The 21,245-nt window shown below is 41.7% G+C and overlaps 2 protein-coding genes across 6 annotated transcripts in view; both read right to left on the bottom strand.

The window, feature by feature from the left end:
• Positions 1-1,543: 1,543 nt before the first annotated feature.
• On the bottom strand, positions 1,544-4,822 carry LOC145653729 (uncharacterized). Its single transcript, XM_081707631.1, has 2 exons — positions 4,533-4,822; positions 1,544-2,818 (listed from the first exon to the last, which is right to left on the bottom strand). Exons 1-2 carry the CDS (start codon positions 4,801-4,803, stop codon positions 2,643-2,645), a joined length of 447 nt encoding a protein of 148 aa, XP_081563757.1. The 5' UTR covers positions 4,804-4,822; the 3' UTR covers positions 1,544-2,642.
• A 5,628-nt stretch (positions 4,823-10,450) lies between these two features.
• Positions 10,451-21,245, bottom strand: part of rab11fip4b (RAB11 family interacting protein 4 (class II) b) — a 39,328-nt gene continuing 28,533 nt past the window's right edge. For 4 of the 5 annotated variants that reach the window (XM_081710638.1, XM_027012350.3, XM_081710639.1 and 1 more), the window contains 7 exons: positions 20,770-20,873; positions 20,047-20,187; positions 19,758-19,839; positions 16,205-16,342; positions 15,743-15,901; positions 14,263-14,406; positions 10,451-13,008 (listed from right to left, as the gene is read on the bottom strand). In XM_081710638.1, coding sequence (XP_081566764.1) covers positions 12,892-13,008; positions 14,263-14,406; positions 15,743-15,901; positions 16,205-16,342; positions 19,758-19,839; positions 20,047-20,187; positions 20,770-20,873 — 885 coding nt within the window. In that variant the 3' untranslated portion in view covers positions 10,451-12,891. The remainder of the gene's footprint in view (positions 13,009-14,262; positions 14,407-15,742; positions 15,902-16,204; positions 16,343-19,757; positions 19,840-20,046; positions 20,188-20,769; positions 20,874-21,245) is intronic. The other variant, XM_081710640.1, reaches the window with a different exon arrangement.

Here is a 21,245-nt window from a genome sequence, read left to right as displayed (position 1 = left end):
ACACACACACACACACAAAGAGCCCTGGAAATATGCAGAGCTCTCTTCCCATTATTGTTACATTTTTCTGCACCACTCTTATTATCTTTTATTCTCCCTCACTTCATTTTCTCACCTGCCACTGCCCTATAACCCCCCCCCCCCTTTTTTTCTGTCCAGTCAGAGGTTTTATTAATCGGCACCTTGACCCAGACAAGATGGGGGGAGAGAGAGCAAGAGAGAGAGAGAGAGAGAAAAAGAGGCGCCATGACCAACTGCGCACAGGCCTACGGACAAGCTCTGAATCTCAACACGGGGGCTGAAGCCCAGAGCGTCCAAGCAATGCTGCCCCCTGCTGAGTCTGCAAGAGAACTGCAGCATGCCAGGGAACAACACTCGCATACCATAAGTCGACACTAATCCATGAACACAGTTCAAAATCAACACAGTAGCCTCCTGTTCAGAGTCTCGCCAGGGTTCTGTTTGAGGCTGTGTTTATAGAAGCTGTCATGACCATACATGGATCAGTCAGCCATCTGACAGATCATCAAACACACACTGAAACACTCTGGCCTACTTGGATGTGCTGTCCCGAGCCCAGGCACAGTTCATCACTCCAGCGCCCCTGCCCACTAAGTAGTTGAGCAACATCAGATGGTCACAGAGGCTTGCTGCTGTCTGCTGCAGGCTCTGCCAGGTATTTCTACACACTATTAAAAAATATTGCCTTCCTCCAATTCCCTTTCACCACAGTACCCACTTTCATTTGACCCCACAACATTTCGTGACACAGATGAATAAACTGTAAAGGAAAGGCTGGGTTTTGGAGAGGTCCAAGCTTGTTTGTGAGCTGCACAGCTGGTCAGCAAATGCAGCAATAGGACAAACCTAATTACCGCTCGCAGTCATGTGTGTTCCATCAGCAGTTGCAGACTCATAAACCAAGGCAGGAGGTGCTGACCCTGGATTAACTCTTATTTCTTAATACCCTCAACAGGAAATGGCATACCATTATATCTCCTGATGTGAAATTATTCATGAATCACAAGCTCAGCTGCTGAAGTTGGGAGCTGGTCGTCATGACAAATCTCTTAGATTTCCTTCCTCATTCCCAAGAACTAACCTGAGGTCAGATTCTTTATGAACAAGGGCTCCGCTTGCTGTAGCCTGGGGGCTGATGTTCGCAAAGTGTGACAGTATTAATGCTGATCTAATAAAAGGTTTTGTAGTAATAGATAAGACTGCAGATCTTTAAAACACAGAACAACCTCTGGTAATCACATGGTACCTCACAGCATTACCACAAAATTAGGATCAGACCCAGGAGCTGTATGGGTAAAATCAGCACTCCTAGCTTTAGGAACAGTAGGCCCAACTAACATGGCAGAGTCAGGACCTATGCGAACCTGCTAAAACAGGTGACGGGCCTCGAGCTGACCAAACACAAGCTTCTCTATTGATATCGTAATGGTCGACATGGTAATGTGCGTGGAGTTGGCTGATCCTGGAACAGCCACCAAGAGCACTCCCACACTGTACCGTTACGTGTCGTCCGTGATTCAGCTCAAGAAACACATCGTGAATTCTTAGGAGTTGCATCAGGTGTGTTGGAGCAGGCTTAATACTGAAGTGTGTGGTGTGGGAAGCCTCCAGAACAGGTGAGGCACTGGGAAACACTGACACAGGACATGAGAGGTGAACACTGACCACGGATGTGCTCAGTCTGCAGACTGGTGCATCTGAAACAAAAACACTTTAGCTTTGACTTATAAGAAGGGATAAAGGCAAAAGATGATTCATTACTGCTGAGGCTGTGTTGGTATGAGAGTGAGACAGTAAGGCATACCTTAATTCCAAAGAAGAAGAAAAAAAAGAGAAAAATAGAGATGAAAATAGAGCCGAGTTATATATTAGGTTATAGTCACACAAGAAAACAGGGTGACCTGCCTTAAGAGGCTTTCTGATCTTACAAAATGGCACAGTCATTTAGTGGACAAGACACCATTCCTATAACTCACTCAAAAACTCTGACTGGTACCGCCATCTATAGGCTACATGGGGCCAGCAACATTAAGACGCATTTCTAAGAAGTTAATTTTGCTGTAAGGTTGGTTTGTATAAAGGGAAATTACAACTTTCTTCACAACCCAGCAAAAATAATCTAAAAGATATATGATGGTATCATCACCAAGGTTTTAATTTATGGAACAATTAGCGAGTTTTACAGTGGGAAAAATGTACTTTATTTTCTGTGCCCATGAGCATTTTAAAAGCGACCGATGGTTTCAGCTGTTTCAGTATTAAGGGCTGAACCAGGACGAGATGTCACCACTCTAACAAAGGTGCTAACATAAATGTTTTTGACAAGCAACCAACTGCAGTCAATATCGAACGTATGAAAAATGGATCCTGTCAAACTATGGTTACATCACAACAAAGGACCCTAAATCAACCATCAATGATTTTGCATCCAATAAATCTATAGAAATTAATGTATATACTCAGGAAGCCAGAGAATACTTAAAATAACTTAAACACTTACTTTATATATCCAAAACAATCTCATCCAATGCAATAAAATTAAACACAGTTAAATTAAAATACTGTTCCCTTTTTACCATCAGTGTGACAGGCATGCCCACTAAGGCATGAGGACATGGTGTCTATTCCTCTGCATCAGCAAACTGGTCCACCACGACTGTGGGCACATGGCATACCCACTTGACAGGAGGAATGTGGTGGGTTGAAGGACTGTAGTGCTCCTGGGTTGGGCTGGGGGCACTGGCTACATCGAACAGGGTCACTGCACGCACGGCCGCATTTAGCTCATCCTCAGGATCTGTAGTAACGAAACCAAAGGAGGAAATCAGTAATTGAGTGCAACAGCTCTTAAAGACTACCATTGATTCTAAAGATATACATAATGGCATCATAACCAAGGTTTTACTATGTGGAAGAATTAGCCAGTTTTACAGTGGGGAAACAATTATCAATTACTGATTTTCTAGCTATAAACACTATTCCAAATCTAACTTGCTGTATCATATTATTTTCCAAAATGCACGATAAGCAGATAAAATAAGAATTCCTATTATTAAGAATTATTATTATTAGCAGGTTTATTTCCAAGATCCCCGTTTGGTGATCACATTTCAGCTTCAGGAGTTGACTGAAAAGCTCAAATGATCAGCGAGATTGCAGGATTTATTTAAATCTAGAAGCCAAAACTAGATAAAATTTTAAAAGCCTGTAATCTCCAATATTTGTTATTACTGAAAATAATGGTGACGTATTATTTATATTATTAGCCCATACAAACTGAAAAACATTCAGATTCAGATGAGGACCGGAACGTTAGGAAAGAAATCCCATGACTGCCAATCCCAACAACGCACAGCTGGAGGAACAGTGCGCTGCTATCCGATACCTAGGAACCAAGGTAGTACGCACAATTCAACCACATCCCAACCAGTAAGGCCCATGCAACCAGTTACAGCTGTCCCCATTGGCACCGTCGCATGACATAATAAAGAAAAATAGTTAAGTGGGCAGGGGAAAGGCGGGTCATTAGTGAAATGAAGGCAAAGCCAGAAGAAAAATTAAGCATTGGGGAGAAAAAAAAAAAAAAAAAAAAAAAGTGCGCTCGAGAAGTAAAGGAGGAAGAGGGGACTACACATGCAGGAACGTGCCTAGATGCAGGGGAAGGGCATGCAATCGTCGCTTGAAAGCTGCAGTTGTGGGTGCCATGATGACATCCTCAAGGAGGGAGTTCCACGAGTCTATAACTCACCTAGAGAGTCGAGACTCGGGTCTGATGTAATCAGACCTGGGCTTAGTCAGTGTCATAGAATGTCCCCGAAGGGCTGGTAGGGGAGCTGGGTGTAAATAGCCAAGTTAGGTCAGGCCCAATCTTACGCGCCAGTATGCGATAGGTGAGTATGAGGTCACCTCGAAGCCACCTATAGTGCAAGGAGAGCATCCCTAAGGTTTCAAGCGTAGTGCCATAGTCCTTGCCTCGCATGCCACATACCATCTTGGTTCCAAACTGTAAAACGCACTCCAGGGCCATTTTGTCCCTCACGAGACAAGGTGGGTTCACCTGGATGCAATATTCCAGGTGTGGCCTGACGAACGCCAAGAATAACCCAACAAATATGTCACCAGTGATTTTACCGAAGGCCCTATAAACCATCCATAGAACACGGAAACCCTTGGTGGCTGAATCCTGCCAATGATCACTAGCCTTGAAATAGCCCTGACAGAGGGGATATGAACTGTTCTGAGCTGATGGTCCCAAATTGCCTGCAACTAGCTGACACGCAGTACAGAGCACTTCTCCCGGTTGATTGGTAGCTCCCATATGTCCGACCAACCCCAGAGCCGATCTAGGGCACTCTGTAAATTGTCTGCCCCCCACCCCAGGCTTGTCCACAGGAGCCCATAGTTTAAGGTCATCCGCAAACATGAAGAAGAAAAAAAATACTACAGTAAATTCTACACAAAAAAGAACCAAAAATGGGATGCAAATCTCGGAGTTATAAACCTTAAATTACCATAAAAAGTCTGGCCCGACATCTCTCCTTTCTGCACCCTGCGTGAGAATTCTTCGATCTCCTTCTCCCAGTCCTCGTCTCCTCCAGGAGCCCCTTGCCTGGCTGTGCTGGCTACAGGCCTGAACTCCTGTTTCGCCCAGCGCTTGTTGTGGCACTTAAACCTTCTTGTATTGTTGGGGATTCTCACCGTCTCAGCTTGGCCATCGGTAACGAGGCTGGGGACAGATGCAAATCTCAGTCTGCCCCCACACTTGGACAAGGTCTGGGGCATCGTGCTCTGCCCTTCAACTTCCCTGCGAGACGCACACAGGACACACGACAGCATACTTTTAAGTCGACGTAAGACCTTTAGATTAAAAGACATTTTAAATGTTGAATTAGTGAGTTAATTAAATTTTTATATACGATTTAAAAGGTCTGAAAATCGAAGCGAGTAACTAAAAAGTTAAATATTAGACTCATGAGAATTAGCTATATTTAACTAGCTAATGCTAGCTAGCTATACTTAAAACCGTACGAGTGAATTTGTCAGTAAGATTTGACATTACTAATTCGCTATTTGAGTAATGCTTTATTCTGACTAAGACAGACAATTATCGACGAGTTATTTGACGACGGTTAAAACGTGAAGCCGTACGGGTGTAAGTCAGCTAGCGGGTTAGCTAACCTAACCGTTAAGATAGCTAAGATAGCAGGCCAAGGGAAATCAAAGCTCGTTACCTGACACTTAATTGCGGAATTTTTAAAAGTTGTATTAGTCAGCTAGCTAGCTGTAGTTCAAAAATAAAAAACACAAATACAACAAAATAAGATATACCCAGGACAAATATGAAACCGACACATATCGACCTAAAATAACAATGCTCACCTGTTAAAACACTTCTGTGAGATGAGGCTCCGTTATTCGGAGTAGTCGAGGTCTCGTCAAGCACCTTTTGAGACTTTTAAAAGCTCATTTTTAAGATCTTTTTTATCCATTAAATTAGTCAACGGCTATGGATCTTTCTAATCAACTTACTTTGTTGATCGGAATTATGAATTGGATTACATATAGATACCAAACCAAAAACATTCCTGTTAATTTTGGCCAAAAATAATTCTTTACACATTACAAATGTGTTTATTTAATACATTGTAATCTTATTATTTTTAACCGTTTTCCGACAATTATTTTAGCTCGTTATTTTAACAGCCGTGGTCTAAAAACCATTGGATCCGCGGCATTCCTAACGCACCTGGTTAGCAGACTGAAGGCCAGGTTGCCCTGATTTCTAATAAAGATCTGGATAGTTTACTCAATGATAAAGTGTCTATGGTGGATCTCATAACCTTAAAGGTGTCATACAATGCAAAACTTATTTACCTTGACATAGTGGAATAAGGAGAGTTTAGTACATGGAACTGACATACCGTGAACCTCAGACTCTGGTGAAAGGACCATAACATGCACCAATTCCAAAAATCATAGATTGTTAACGTCTTAACTGTTTAATATTTACGCCCCTAAAATTTGCACATATCGTCCCACATTATTCTCCAGGAAATATTAACGTGGACCTGCATAGCTGAAACTTCAACAGTTTTACAGTTAACTATGATGAAGAACAAAAAGCAATGAGCATAGTTTATGTTCATATTTAACAGGACCCTGGATGAGTTGTTAGTTTGCTCTGTACATTTAAATCTGGACAGTTTCTCACATCTTAGACAATAAGTGTCAACCTCTAAGTACCATGCTAGCTATGTGTCTATCAATTGAAACCAGATCATCTTACATTGAAAGTTTCATAGTGAGCCAACACGTATAGCCAGTTTACTATGTGTTGATGTCTAGACTGAAAGTAAGTAGCTGGATAGTATAGGTAATATTAGCTACTAGCAAGCTCTAAGCAACTATTTAACTAAATAGTATGATGACCTAGCTAATGGAGGTTCATTTGTATTTTCCTGCCTGTATCCCATTCAAAGAACCAACCTGTACTGTCAAGTAAATCTACTATATTTTGCCATCTCTCCTCAATCCCTTTGTCAGATTTCTATTTAATCAAAAAGACATAACTCAGAAGCTAACTAGTTCAGTTGCCTCAAGATATCAAACCTAGGCCTATGGCTAGTGAGCTAGCCAGATAAGTAGATGAGCTAGTAGTTGGCCATCTTGAAATAAATGGGTGGAATTAAGTAATGTGTTAAGTAGTAAGATTGACTCTGGGAAGAATATGGTGGCATGGATGTTTTGGTTCTGGCTAGGCAAGTGGTATTGTGGGTCCTGGTGTGGTCCTATGTAATGACCAAAACAAGCTACCTTTAAACACCATATTGTTTGAAGCAACTGTGCTGGAAATTTTGATGTTTTGAAAAGTTTCGATACCTGTCTCACCAAGTGTTCTGGCCATTCATATTAAAACTACATATTAACATTTGTACATAGAATTTAAGTAATATTAAAATGTTAAAACTGTACCATGTGATGACAAAAATATGAGAAAGGGCTCCAAAGATTAAGGTAATAAAATAATGGGTAGCAATGTATGCATTTACATATGGTATCAATATTAGCTTATTTAAAATGGATTGTCAAATAAAAAATAAATAAAACAAAGTGGAGAGTAATTTTAAAGCTCACATAAGTGGTTTATCCACTGTAAGACCATGGGTAAATGAAAATGTAGGGGAACAAAGAAAATCTAGGGCGAAACAGAGGTCAGTGTTAACCCCAGGTTTAGAGATAAGAGTGTAGCCTCAAACCTATTAATCTCAGTAACAACTTCTATCAATAACTACTTTCCATATGTGAAGATTTTGACCTGTTTCACCTTGCAGTTGTGTGTGTACGCGCATGTGTGGTCCATCTTGGCGTTATCAGTGATGTTTGTAGTTTGATAGTGTAGTGGTTAAGACAACCGACCTGCATGCAGAAGGCGGGTTCGATCCCCAGAACATAAACAAAGAGAATTATGTCAGTTCAGACATGGTCTGTGCTGAATGTTAAGAAATCAGGACAACTATATTGTAACTGGAACAAACATAGATGGGTGAGGTTGCACAACATGTATCCAAGCAAGCGAAATGAAAGTAGCTATATGAAGTGCATGGGGGAACAATAGATTAGGAAAAGGCCTTCATCCACACACACACACACACACACACACACAAGCAGTTAATTGCCCAGCACTCCAACATGCCTCCTATCACAACTGGAGTTGGTTGAAATAAAGGGAAAATATCACTGCCCAGAGCACCTACTGCATTAGAATGCTAACAGATATTAATGCAACAATAAGCACAATATATCAGTATAACTGAAACTGCTGAGATCTTAGGCTACAGAATACAAGCCACAGGCCACTCTGGCTGTCCCCCTTGGCAATAGAGGCTGGAAATCAAGATGACAACTTAACTAGAAGTCAGCAAAATGGCAGAGCTCCAGGAGGGCATAAAGATCAAAGAGGGGGCCTGGCAACAGTAGAAATACAATGGGTGGCCCATAAGTAAGGCTCTAGAGGCAGCTAAACAAAAGGTTAACAGCACTGGCATCCAGACTACAGAGATACACAAAAGAAGCACTGGCCAAAAGACTAAATTCCCCTCTTTGCCAACAAACCATCCAAAGTACACCCTCAGTTACACTGCAACAGAACCCTGACTGTTTATCCACACAGAGCTGAAACAGAACGGAACTGGAAGAGCATATGGGAGAATTAATCATCACATTACATTAGTGCTCATTGGTAAACAGATCTCAAAGCAGACCACCTCAACCTTCCAGAGCAAGAACTAGTCAGCATTACAACACCAGATGTCCAAGAGCAGGTCAGAAAATTAAGATTTGGGCAGCCCCTGGCACCAACATGATTCATGCCTACTGGCTAAATAAACCAACAGCTCTGCAAGGCCAACTAGCAGAACAAATGAACCAACTGCTAAATAATGGCTCCCATCCAGGCTGGCTAAAAGAAAGCAGTACTTTACTGGTCATGAAGGACCCCCACAAGGGTATACCACTGTCCAAATACAGACCAAAAACCTGAAGTTCCTGTCAGGAATACTAACCACCAATCTGAATGAACATATGTGAAAGTACATGAGCACTGCTTAGGAGGCAATTGGTACCAACACCAGAGGCTTAAAGCACCACCTACTGACTGCTAGAACTCTCCTCCAGGATTCTAAACCAGACACACCAACCTATGTGTTGGCTCGATTGACTACAAGAAAGCATACACCTGGATATTCAAATGCCTAGCCCTGTATAAAGTCAACAAGAACATAAGGGCTTTCATCAAGAACTCAATGCAACACTGGAAAAAATACTAAGCAGCCAACTCAGACAATTGCCCAGGGCACCATAAAACATGGTATATAGCATGCAGATGCACTATGCCCACTACTGTTCTGCACTGGCATAAATATTCTTTCCCAGGCAATCAATAAAACTGGGAATAGGTACAAAATCAGGAGCAGAACTACCATCAGCCATCTCATATACAAGGCTTATATCAGGATAGAGTAATCATATAGGCATGTTAGTCGGGCTGGTGAACAGTGATCGGCTGATAGTAAAAAGAGGAAAAGTGAACATGACAGTTCATCCCAGGGATGTTCAGCACCGACGAGGTCAGGCCCTTTGAAGGTCCTCCACACCAAACTCATCAAACCATGTCTATGGACCTTGTTTTGTGCACAGGGACAAAGTAATGCTGGAACAGGAAAGACCTAAACTGTTGCCTCAAAGTTGGAAGCATATAATTGTCTAAGGGTATTTCAGTGTTTCAAGTGGTCTTAGACTGCTGACTTTTAGTTTCCTTTACATATATGAACACGCCAAATGACCCCATATGCCTCAAAATGGACCCCAAAATGAACCAAACTCAGCCCACCTTCTGAGGTGGTCACAGTAGTTATTTTGTGGTTCATGTTATTGTCTGCTTGATTTGTGCATTGCAACAACAATACAACCTAGTCTATTTATCATTTTTATTTATGGAAAATCTTGAGGATTTCCATACACAGTAATACTTTTCAAGGCTAAAGGCAAACTCAGATCATTGAGATCATTTGACATGTTCACTGAAACAGCCCAAGTGTGAAAACACTCTAGATTTGAAAACACCATGAGGAACTTAACCCAAACCCTAAAAACAACCCCCAAACCATTGTCTCTCCTCCAACAAACTTTACTGTTGGCACTGTGCATTCTGGTAAGTAGCATTCTCCTGGCATTCATCAAAACCAGCTTCATCAGGCTGCCAGGTAATGAAGCATCACTGCAAAAAGCACGTTTCTACTTTTCCAGAGTCCAGTGGGAGTGTTCTTCACACAACTCCAGCCCACACTCGGCATTGCACATTGCACATGATGTTAGACTTGATTGCAGCTGCTCAGTTATGGAAACCCATTTCTAAAGCTGCTGATACGCAGTTCTTGTGCTGGTGTTGCTTGCAGAGACAGTTTGGATCTCTGTAGTGAATGATGCAACAGAGGATAGGGGTTTTTATATCTATGCACTTCAGTACTTAACGGCCTTACTCCATGATCTTGCATGGGCCGCTGCTTTGTGGCTGAGCTGATTTGTAGCAAAGGTGGCATGCCACATGATTTACTGTTAGTAATGGGTATGGCTGAAATACCTCAACTCGATAGTTGGGAGGTGTGTCCACATATTTTTGGCCACATAGTGTATTTTTGAACATCAAGGTGGGTGGGTCGGTCTGGTGTCAATGCACACCGTGCTAGTACAGGGCAATAAAATGCAGTTTGGCATCTACCAGAAAGTACAAGTAAATAGTGCAATTGTATATCTGTTGTCGTTTAACACTGATAATCAATCATTAGCCTATATAAATATAATCTTGAAGTCATAGTGAAATGTAAAACCATAAAGCCTATTGAACAGACTACAGCATTTTAAGAGAAGCATATTAAGGATTTACAGAATTTATTTCAAAAGTTCAAGCCACAGATCTGTCCACAGTAATAGGAAGCTCATCTCTGACATGCCAGAGCTGACTTCTTTAGGCATGTTCAGTATACTGCAGCTGTTATAAACTGAAAAAGGTACCAAAGAGGAACATGTCACAATACTCTAAATTATTTTAATAAATTAACAAGGCTCATCCCAGAGCAAATTTTTAGGTCTATTGCATTTAAAACGATGCTGCATATAAACTCTATTACAACCTCTATACAAACATACAAACATCTGAAAAACATCCCTTGTCAAAGTTGGAAACAAAACAAAAATCAAAGGACTTTTGATTAATTGGGTAGTGGTTAAGTTTGACTCCACTGTTGACATCATCAGCCACAACAGTCTGAGCCAGGTTTCCAATCAAACTGGAGGTTTTAGTGATGACTCTTGGGTGTCATTTACCATTTTGAACTTGGCTGGGGATGACACTGCATGTTTGTTATTTGTTATTGCCTTTTCTAGCCCATTTTAAATCCCCAAATGAAATCGGTTTATTTCTTCGTGATGTTTAACCACATGGTGGCTCCCGTTCTTCCTTTAGCCCACTGCCCATCATGTTTTGAGTAATGTCAGGCAAAGCAGGTCAACGTAATGAAGAAAAAAAACATATATTTGTGAGAATGTTAACTGTCTGCCAACAGCTGGCAAAGAACCCACACCCAGACTGAAGTGTACTGGCATCAAGGTTACAGACGTGTGGCTTCTGTCGCTACATTACTAGACTGGTAATGCATTTGGCTCCATCTACTCGACATGTTGGGTAATGCAGAAACCTGCACTACATGAACATGCAGACTGATCCACTACCAGAAAACAAAGGCGTTTACAAAAAGACCAAAGAGCAAAAATGATGAATGACACAAAGCCTTGAAAAACATGACTGATTCTGTACAGTATTTACAGTTCTTCAGAGATTGCACTGAAATGTATGTGATTTTTAAAGGCATGAGGCAACTAGCCATCTTTACCAGTGTGCAGCTAAACATTCAGTAGGTCCATCAGTGGAATATGAAAAGGCACAAAGAATCAACACAAAACATTAGTGCGGCAAAGCAAGGGGAACAATACAGCCTTAGTGGATGTGAACAAGACAACTTAATTTGCATTGGTTAAAAAGGTGGCGGATTGTGTCTATTTATGTGACTGAAAACAAGTCAGTGGAAGTCTGTTGATAGGCTCATGTGGTATCAGAACAGCCAGAAATCCTTTGCCTAATATTAGCCAGCTATTGCATTACAAATTAAGGCTAATTATTTCACATCTGAAATGGCTAATTTATTTAATAAAACTGCCTTTTGTCAATTTGTTATTGACTAATGTGTGTGATTTTCATTCAAATAAAAAAGGCATGAGATTTGAATGCTCAGGATAAACATGTTTGAAATAAATAAATGATAACCCTGAATATGATGAGGCAATTTGGAACACCAGTTTAGGAATTCAAAAGATACTGACCTTGAAATCTGCCTTTGTATTAACCAAGTTTTCTTAGGATTTTTAGAATATATATATTAGTTATGACAGGAAGTCAGACAGACATCTCCCAGGTTTTCACATTCACAATATGGGAGCGATACAGCACTGCTGTATCAGCAGTCTGCATTGCACACTCTATTACTAATGCCCGAGACATAAACCTTTGACCTACCTTTTATGTGCCCAAAGAATCAGTACAACACATCTCACTTTCTTTTTCACACTTCCTCTTTCCATCTCTCTTCCTCCCTCTATTCTGGATTGGCTACAATGAGCCTCATTTTCACAGACCTTTAGGAGAAAAGCGCTTTCTTCTGCCCTCACGTACACTCAGAAGGATAATCCCTCCATCTGACTTGCTTGTCGCCAAAATTGAAAAACCAAACACCAGGTAGCCATGAATAACCCAATCAGCACGTCTGAGCACTAATTGGAATCCAGTGATTGGTGGATGTCTGGGAATGAATCAAATCTGTATGTGAAAATCTTTCCTGTATGACTCAATGTCATGATCCACTGCACAATTCATGAGGTTTGTGAGGACATTTGTGCATTAGGGGTCATGGCCAGTGTTTACATATCCTCATCCAGTGTGTGTGTGTGCACGCGTGTGCGTGCGTGCGTTTCTCAAACCCATAATGGCCCCTTCAGTGATGATTCCCGTATTTGTACAGAGCAGCAATGAAGTAGGAGTGTCAGAGACCCAGAAAAGTGCACGAAGGATTCCAGTACGTTCTGAAGTCTCGCACCATGTGTGAGTGCAGGGGCGCACGATGCACGCTTTACAGCAGGAACTTTAAATCCTTTTGGAAGAACACGGTTGAGTTCTGCTTGCCACTTCACCTCCTAGGCAGCAGAGGGAGCGCTCTGCTCAGTGATATTGGATCTTGAAAACAACCCAATTGAAATGAGTCTTTAGTTTTTGATTTCCAGGATGGAAGGGTTGTGATCCAGGATAGACAATATAATCTTATCCATGTACTGCCGGAGACGGGAGTTGATTTCCTCTTGTTCCTTAAGGGCCTCCATTAACTGTGGAAATAGGAACATGGAGTTGACACTGCTGAGAAGTGAAAGCACAGAGAAAAGCCACTGCTAGTTTTAACCACGTATTAGAGAGAAAGGCATATGTTAATGCATACTGGAATAGAGTTGACATTTATGATATGCTGCAAATACTGTTCTGTGAATCATAGTTATTTAATACTACAGTCGTGGCCAAAAGTTTTGAGACTAGAGCAAATTTTGCTGCTTCATTTTTTATGGTGGCAACTCTAGAATTTGAAGTGAGATCCAATGAATTGCAATTAATTGCAAAGTCATTCCTTGCTATAAAAATTAACTTAAGCCACTTCTCTCCAAGAAAAACAAGGACAGACTAACATTCTGCAGGACGTATAGGGATTGGACTGCAGAGGACTGGGGTAAAGTTATTTTCTCTGAAGCCCCCTTCAAACTGTTTGGGACAGCTAGACAAATGATTGTCCAGAGAAGAAAAGGTGTTCACTACCATGAGTCCTACGTCATGCCAGTGAGGCATCCAGAGACCATTCATGTGTGAGGTTACTTCTCATCCAAGGGAACGGGTTTGCTCAAAAACTTTGCCCAAGAACACTGCCATGAATAAGGAATGGTATCAAAACATCCTAAAAGAACAACTTCTCCCAATGATCCAGGAGCAATTTGGTGAACAATGCTTTTTCCAGCATGATGGAGCATCACGACACAAGGCAAAGGTGATAACCAAGTGGCTCAGTGAACAAAACATCGAAATTTTGGGTCCATGGCCAGGAAACTCCCCAGATCTCAATCCCATTGAAACACTGTGGGTCAAGCCTCAAAAAGAGGGTGGACAAATAAAAACACAGAAAACGTGATCAACTCCAAGCACTGATTAGGCAAAATGGGTTGCCATCAGCAAAGATTTTGCCCAAAAGCTGATGTCCAGCATACCAAAGCAAATTGCAGAAGTCTTAAAAAAGAAAAGGTCAACACTGTAAATATTAAGTCTTTGCTTAAATTGGATGTATTTGTCAATAAATAAAACAAAACTTTGCTCATGATTGTACTTGACTATACCATATAAACATCTGACAAAAGGATCTAAAAAACTGTGGCAGTAAACTTTGTGAAAACCAAAATGTGTCAGTCTCAACTTTTGGCCATGACTAGTGGAATTACAGTCCTACAAGATCTAACAGAAACTTTCTCCCTCTTTCACACTTAATTCACCTCTTCAACTTATTCTGCACTGTTCCCTGAGAAGCCTCAGGTGTATCCGCATACCTGGTCGCGGGAAGCGTTGTCGATTTCAGAGGCGAGTGACTGCGCCTTTGTCTGTGCGGCGAACAGGTTCTTCGCCTCATGCAGACTGAGGCTCAGGATCTGACCATTGAGCTCTTCATTCTGCTCACGCAACTTCTGGTTCTCCTGCATGGGGTGGGAAACACAACGCTGAATCCACCGCTGTTCTGAGATCAGCTCTGCTGCCCTCTTTTGAAGCCTAAAGCTACAATCAGTATAACTCATTAGCAACTTGACATGTGTATAGACCAGTGATATAGTATTTAATGCATTAGCAAAATAGGTAAACCATGTGGGGAAATGGGAGAGGAAATTCCACATGTGGATCAATAACTAAACTAACTAACTAACTATTTATTTATTTATTTATTTATTTATTTAATCTAAAATCGATTGTGTTCTATAAGCTAAATATTTTTCCAACAATGGGAAGTCAATTATATGTAAAGATACGGATACAAAGATGCAAGTTATAAAAATATAAAAACGTCCCCTTAGAGGTACTGACTGTAGTTTTAACATTAGACTGCAGATAAAGGACAAAGTAGGAATGAGTTATGAATTAATTTGGCTGGTCACCGGTGATGTGACCAGTAAACAGGTGACATGAAAGATGGAACCATGAAGAAGATGAATGAGTAGTCAGTGGAATGAGTGGGCCAGTATGAAAGATGGCCAACAAGCCAAAGGAGTCCGGCCGCTTCCGCTGCACTGGAGCTCCCAAGACATCCACAGGAGATACAGAAAATATCTACTTGCTAATGAATGAAAATGAAAATGAAGTTTTAGTAGGCAACAAAAATGTAATGCTTGACTAAGTTTCAGGGCTACTGGCTACGCCCCCTGGAGGCACTGGGTGGGATCGTTATTAGTTACTACCAAGCAGTGGTTTGGAGGATCGCCGTAATGAGACTTTACCGCCAGACTACGGCAGAGTCGCGTGCTAACACACACTCGCTGCTGGATTTCGGGGCAGATGTCCTGTGAAATACAGCACTGCGCAGTACATGCGTACACACAAACGCGCACACACACATGCATGCCCAGAGCATACACATCCAAAGGAACCAGCCAGAACCAAAGAAAGGTTTCCTCTTTGGGGAAAGAAAGCAAGCATTCTTTTTTTACCCTGCAATCTTACAAAGCATGTTTTGCAAACACACTTGGGTAAGACTGGATCCTATCTAAGAACAGGTGAGTCAAACAATGGTCCATACCCAAAACATCATACCACAGTTCCATGCATGATTACATCATATATCCTTATGCAAAAACATTTTTTCAGAAGCTGAAAATCTTTGAGTTAAACGAATAAGCAAATCAGGTTGTACGTGTCTTAATTTCCACCTTTGTCACTACCTCTGTGAATATTCTCCTCTGTATTTCAATTGTCTGACATCTATTTGCTTCATCTGTCTTGTCTGATTCTGGTGTCTGAGGCCACTGCATGCCTGTGCCTTACCTGTTTAAGTCTCTTGACCTCTTGCTCAAGTTCACTCTCACGTGTCCGTGTGCTGAACTCCGACGGACTAGTGGACGAGCTTCGGCCCCGCCCCACACGTTCTGCCTCCAGTTTAAAGACCTGCAGGTGCTCCAGCTCCCTTCGCAGGTCCTCAATCAGCTGTCAAACATGGCAGAAGACACCCTCACAGCTCCACACCTGACCTCAGATTGGCTGAAGAGAGGTTCTGTGATTTTACCCAGCAGTATACACACTCTCAGGTCAGTCCTCAAGAACTTAAAAAGTAATAATACCCCTATTCCCTCAAAATGGGCAGAGGTTTTATGACAGGTGTCGAGTGTTTCTAATGGTTTGGTTCAGGCGTGCTGTGCACCATCTTGGAGCCCCTGAGAATGGAGCTGGGGAAACCCTGGCCTGGGTGGTGGAGTGGCAAGAATCCAAAGCTAGATGGTGCCGTCTCACCTCCTGCATGGCCTCCCTCTCTGTCTGGTAGTCATGTCGGTTCTGCCTCAGCTTGTCCATCATCTTCCTGTAGAGGTCCATCTCATCCTTCAGACGCAGACTGGTGTCCTCCAGTTTATCAGTCATCCGCTGCTTCTCCTGGACGTGGACGTATACGTATACGCACACCCACCCCCACCATCACATATAAATACACACACCCTATGCAAATATCAATATTGTATTTATGAAACCATTCTTCAAATCAGGTACATTTACACACAAAACACATTCACACTCATACTCTAGACTTCAGTCCCTATTTTTCCACATCAGCCCCCACTAAAAACAATCCATAATTTCTCAAATAAATAAATTCTCTCCGATTTTGTGGTCAGCTTCACTTAAATTTTACTAAAGCCACCCAACAAATGACTAGCAACCTTCCAGTTATCCCCTTCAGTCATTGGTTTGAACTGTACTGAATGGTTACTCTGCTGCTGAGTGTGCATTAGAGGTGAGGTGGAGATGGCTAGTTAACATGTAGTTAGATATTGTTTACTCTAAAATTACAGAATAAGTCTGGACTGATGGTGGATGCAGTGGATATAACAGAATTCGGCTGGCTAGTTAACACAGATTCTCTAAAAGTTACAGACTAAGTGGTGATTCACAGTGAAGTCTTTGGTAACCCCACAGATTACATCACACACACAAACATGTTTCATAAACATTAGTAAACCAGCTAGTCCACTGCAATAGTGTATCCATTTAAAGATTACCGTCTGGGCTATATGGATGTGTAGCGTTCTCTAGCTAATGAAAAAATGGTTTTATTCTAATTAAGTCCCAAAGACAAGCACAGAAACTGTTATTGGTAATGAGCTGAGTGCATTGTCCTCATGAACTAACTACACAGGGCAGACGAGTGGAAAATGCCTCCGGTAGTCCGCTTCATGGCGTCTTACTGCAGCAGGTTGTGCTAGCCAAGCTACACTTTTGAAATACATGAGAACTACCACGATGCTGAAAAACAAGGTAAAGTGGCCAAGCGACCGAGGAAACTGTTCATTAAAAGGTATATGCTGACATTTGTTCAGGGTTTATGGAGATGAAAAATCCAACTTAAACCCTTTTTAGCCAACCTAATCTAAGGTTTTCCATGTGTAACTTGAAGGAATACATGTTTTTTCCATACATGCATATCCAAAAGATTTTTACCAATAGAGGTCACACTGGGAATTAAGGAGAGGTGAGAGGGCAAATCAGGTCACTTAGTCTGAGGGGTTTCTCACTGATAGCGATACAGCAGGGCCCACGTTTCTGAGCTCAGACGTTTCCTCTTCACCCTAACCCACTGTTCAGGCTACTGCATGGCTGCGAGTGCCTTCATCCTCTCTACAGACCTTTTTATAGTGCAGTGGCAGCTCGTGGTTGCACTATGGATCTCTACTCTAGGGATCATCGGTCTTTTCTGCCCAGTGTACATGCAGTTCGAGTTCAAATCAACAAAAGTGATTCTACTTGACCAAAAAAAACAAAACAACAGTTGACTACATTTTTCTTCTCTTCTTTAGAAGGAAACTCTAATTACATGCCCTTTGCAGATAAGATTAAAGAATTTAGGTCTACACCACATGCTATCCCCATGCTAATTCACTTTGAGTATACAACACAACCAGCACCACAATGACACGCCCTACATAAAACACAAAAGCAATACAATACAAAATCACTAGACTGCAACTAGAGGGCCTTATGTGGTCACAAGTGGTGTTATATGCCATGTTCTGCCTCAATACTATCAGATGCAGAACTCATTTAGTTTTTGTTGGTATGTTTTATGTATTTCAATAAATCTTACTTTGATGTTTAATATTTATGAAATTTACAATCTGAATTATTTTCAAAATAAGAGTACATTACACCTGCACAAGTATACAAAAATGAAACTGCTTAAGTATTATGTAATGTTCAATATTCTCTTGGGGGCTGAGCCCCCTAAGGGTAAAAGTCCACACATATCCTGGATGAGTCAACCTGTCATTTGTCAATCAACTACTTACACTCAGGTGGGTGATGTCATTAGAAAGACAAACACTTTGTGGCCCATTTTGAAGCGTGGAAACTACCAAAGCTCTGAAAAGGTGCAATAGTCAAAATTACAGCCTATTCTTACTCACTCAAACTGAAATATGTAGATCATTAAAAATGATTCTTTTAGCAATGGAAGCTTGAAAAACTGCGTTCCGGGACAGGTTCTTGTTTTGTGTTTCAATTGACCTCCCATCAGTTACTTGAGGAGATACTCAAACGCCCCATTACTTCACCCCCTCCCTTTCTCTAAGAAAACTTGGCAGAATCCGGAAAGTACCTCGTGTCCCCAGGCGCTGTACTGTGAACAAAAACCCCAGACTGTTACCAAAGAAATTCATGACAAGGAACATAATAAAATGATTTAAATTTGGAAGTAAATTTGCAAAAGAGAAGGAATCATTAGCCATGCGCAATGAAGTTGAACACTGAATCAGCAACATTCCTCTAGTGCTGAGCTGTTAGTGATACTTTAGGTAATGAATCGAGTAGATACATCCTTATTAGGCTTAAGTAAACCAATGCTTGGGGTGATGCATGTTTATTAGAGGACTACATAAGTGAAGTGAACTAAGTAATGCATTGCTCAACCACCTTCGGATGTAGTGTTATCTGACTAATGCTGATAGTGCTTCAAACTCCCTAACGATGCTAACTAGCTAAATAGCTTAACGACTAATAAACTCATGGGAGCTCATTACAAATAAATATAGGACAGCAATAACACTATATACACAATAACACCTATTCTCACAGCAGCAAATCATTATGAACCGAATTCTAAGTGTTTATAGGTTTATAATTTTACTAGCAAGAAGTTAGGCTAAACCACTCGAGCCAAACCGCTCTGCTGACGTTTGAAGTCATGAGAAATTTGGTAACTTTGACCTCCGCTGGACACCGTAGATCCAAGATGCCCGTTTTGTATTCATGGCCGGGAATGGAAGGCGGATCCAAATAGTAAAAGAATCTTAGCAGTTGTGTGTTCACCCACTTAACCACTAGAAGTGATGTTTCCTGAATCTTCACCAACGCACCTTTAGCTGTGTTACGCGCTGCGATATGCATGCTCGCACACAATAAAACATGCAAACTGCACGCAGGCATACACACAACCCTCTCACTTTCTCAAGTGGGTGATGTCAAAAGCACTGGAAACTTTACATGTTGAGGCTCAGACAGGTGTGTCGTTACTGAACCAGATCACTTATGTTACACACCCACATTACAAAACATTTCTAATTTGCCCACAATATCAAGCGCACATACTACACTTGTCCATGTTGACGGGTGTTGGTCATATCTCTCATCCTTCGTGCTGAGCTGTGTTTGTTTTGATAAGCAAGAGCACCATGTACACAAATAGAGTATCACGCCACCTGATATTATATTAATATTACTCTCCATTAGTGTAGTTTTGAAGTATAAGGGCATCAGAGAGAAATAAGGAACTGACACACACACCCACACAAATACACACCTCATCCAGCTTCTCTGTCTGTGATTTTAGCCTGTTCATGTTTGACAGCATCTCTGCATTCTCCATCTCCAGCTGCTGCACCCTGGCATGAGAATTCCAAAGACAGCAGTGACTACAACGACAAACACGCACTCTCATATCAGTGTCATACACACTAGGGTTTCTTAGTTGCTGGTACATACTTGGAATTTTAGCTGCCTTAAGCCAGTTTTATTCTAAAGCTGTCTAATGGGAACATCTATTGCCTTTTTTCTTATTAAATTCTTAAGCTGTGTGTATGTGTGTGTACCGGTTGGTGAGGAGCTCAATCTGGGCATCTTTGTCTCGCTCCAGTTTGGTGAAGACTTCACGGTGTCTTCTGAGCTCCTCCTCCATGCTCTGTTCAGCCCGTACCTCCTGCTCTTTTAGCTGCTCCTCCAGCTCATGGACCCTGCACAGGCAGACAGACAGACAGACACACAGACACACAGACAGACAGACACACAGACACACAGACAGACAGACACACAGACAGACAGACACACAGACAGACAGACACACAGACAGACAGACACACAGACAGACAGACACACACACACACACACACACACACACAAGCACCTTGCCCAAATTAGCACCTCAAGGTCAGGTTATGTTCTTTTTTTGGGCCCATAGACCCAAGCTTGAACCAGCGTTTGTTCTCAGAACAATCAGTGAACAATGCAGTTGAGGTCACACCTACAGGGCCTTTTACAAGTCACATGCCATCTTGGTAAAACTAACAAACAGAGAAAGAATCTCCTTTTCATTAGACCGTGTGAACATCAGTGTTGTATTGTGTATGCAGCAGTGAGAATACCGTTTCAGCACTGCAAAGGAGACAGCTGTCAAATCACAGCTGTCAAATCACAAATAGCTAACTCTCATGCTAGAACTAATAAATAATAAGAAAGTTCCTCTCATTATTATATGTTAATGAATACATCTCTTGCCAGATTAAATACTTTGCACGCGCGCACACACACACACAAACCTGTGCACTAGTTGGGTGTTCTCCTGTTTGAGTTTGGACTTCACATCCCCATTCATTAGACACTCATTTTCCAGCTCACACAGCTTCTTCTCCAGCTGACTCACCTGGGAAGGCGGTGGCACACACACACACACACACACACACACACACACACACACAGCATTGCTCTTCCAACACGGGCACTTGACTCTGGTCCTGGAGATCTGCCGCACTGCAGAGCTTGGTTACAGACCCGAATCCAACACGCCAAATTGGGATAATCAGGGCATTCAATACAAGCTGGATATCAGAGCTGGGTGTATTGGAACTCTGCAGGGGGTAGATCTCCAGGAACAGAGTTGGGCAACACTGTTCTAGCACAGGTAATGAAGTGAAGTAATCTTCAGTGAAGTAATCCTTAGTCAAGGAGTAACATGTTTAGAGAGCGATTCAAATCAAATGTTCTTCCCATATCAGACATTGGTAAAGTCAAAGGA

The sequence above is a fragment of the Electrophorus electricus genome, chromosome 3, assembly GCF_041902795.1.
Source record: "Electrophorus electricus isolate QZ-2024a chromosome 3, ASM4190279v1, whole genome shotgun sequence".
NCBI lineage: Eukaryota > Metazoa > Chordata > Actinopteri > Gymnotiformes > Gymnotidae > Electrophorus > Electrophorus electricus.
The sequence above is the reverse complement of the archived record's forward strand: the minus strand, read 5'-3'. Positions and strand labels throughout refer to the sequence as shown.

What these genes read in the sequence shown, in the direction of transcription:
- LOC145653729 (XM_081707631.1), bottom strand. Translation starts at nt 4,803, where the DNA reads ATGCCCCAGACCTTGTCCAAGTGTGGGGGCAGACTGAGATTTGCATCT. An exon ending in GTCGGGCCAGACTTTTTATG is followed by an intron (nt 2,819 to 4,532) that starts GTAATTTAAGGT and finishes TCGTTACTACAG; the next exon opens with ATCCTGAGGATGAGCTAAAT.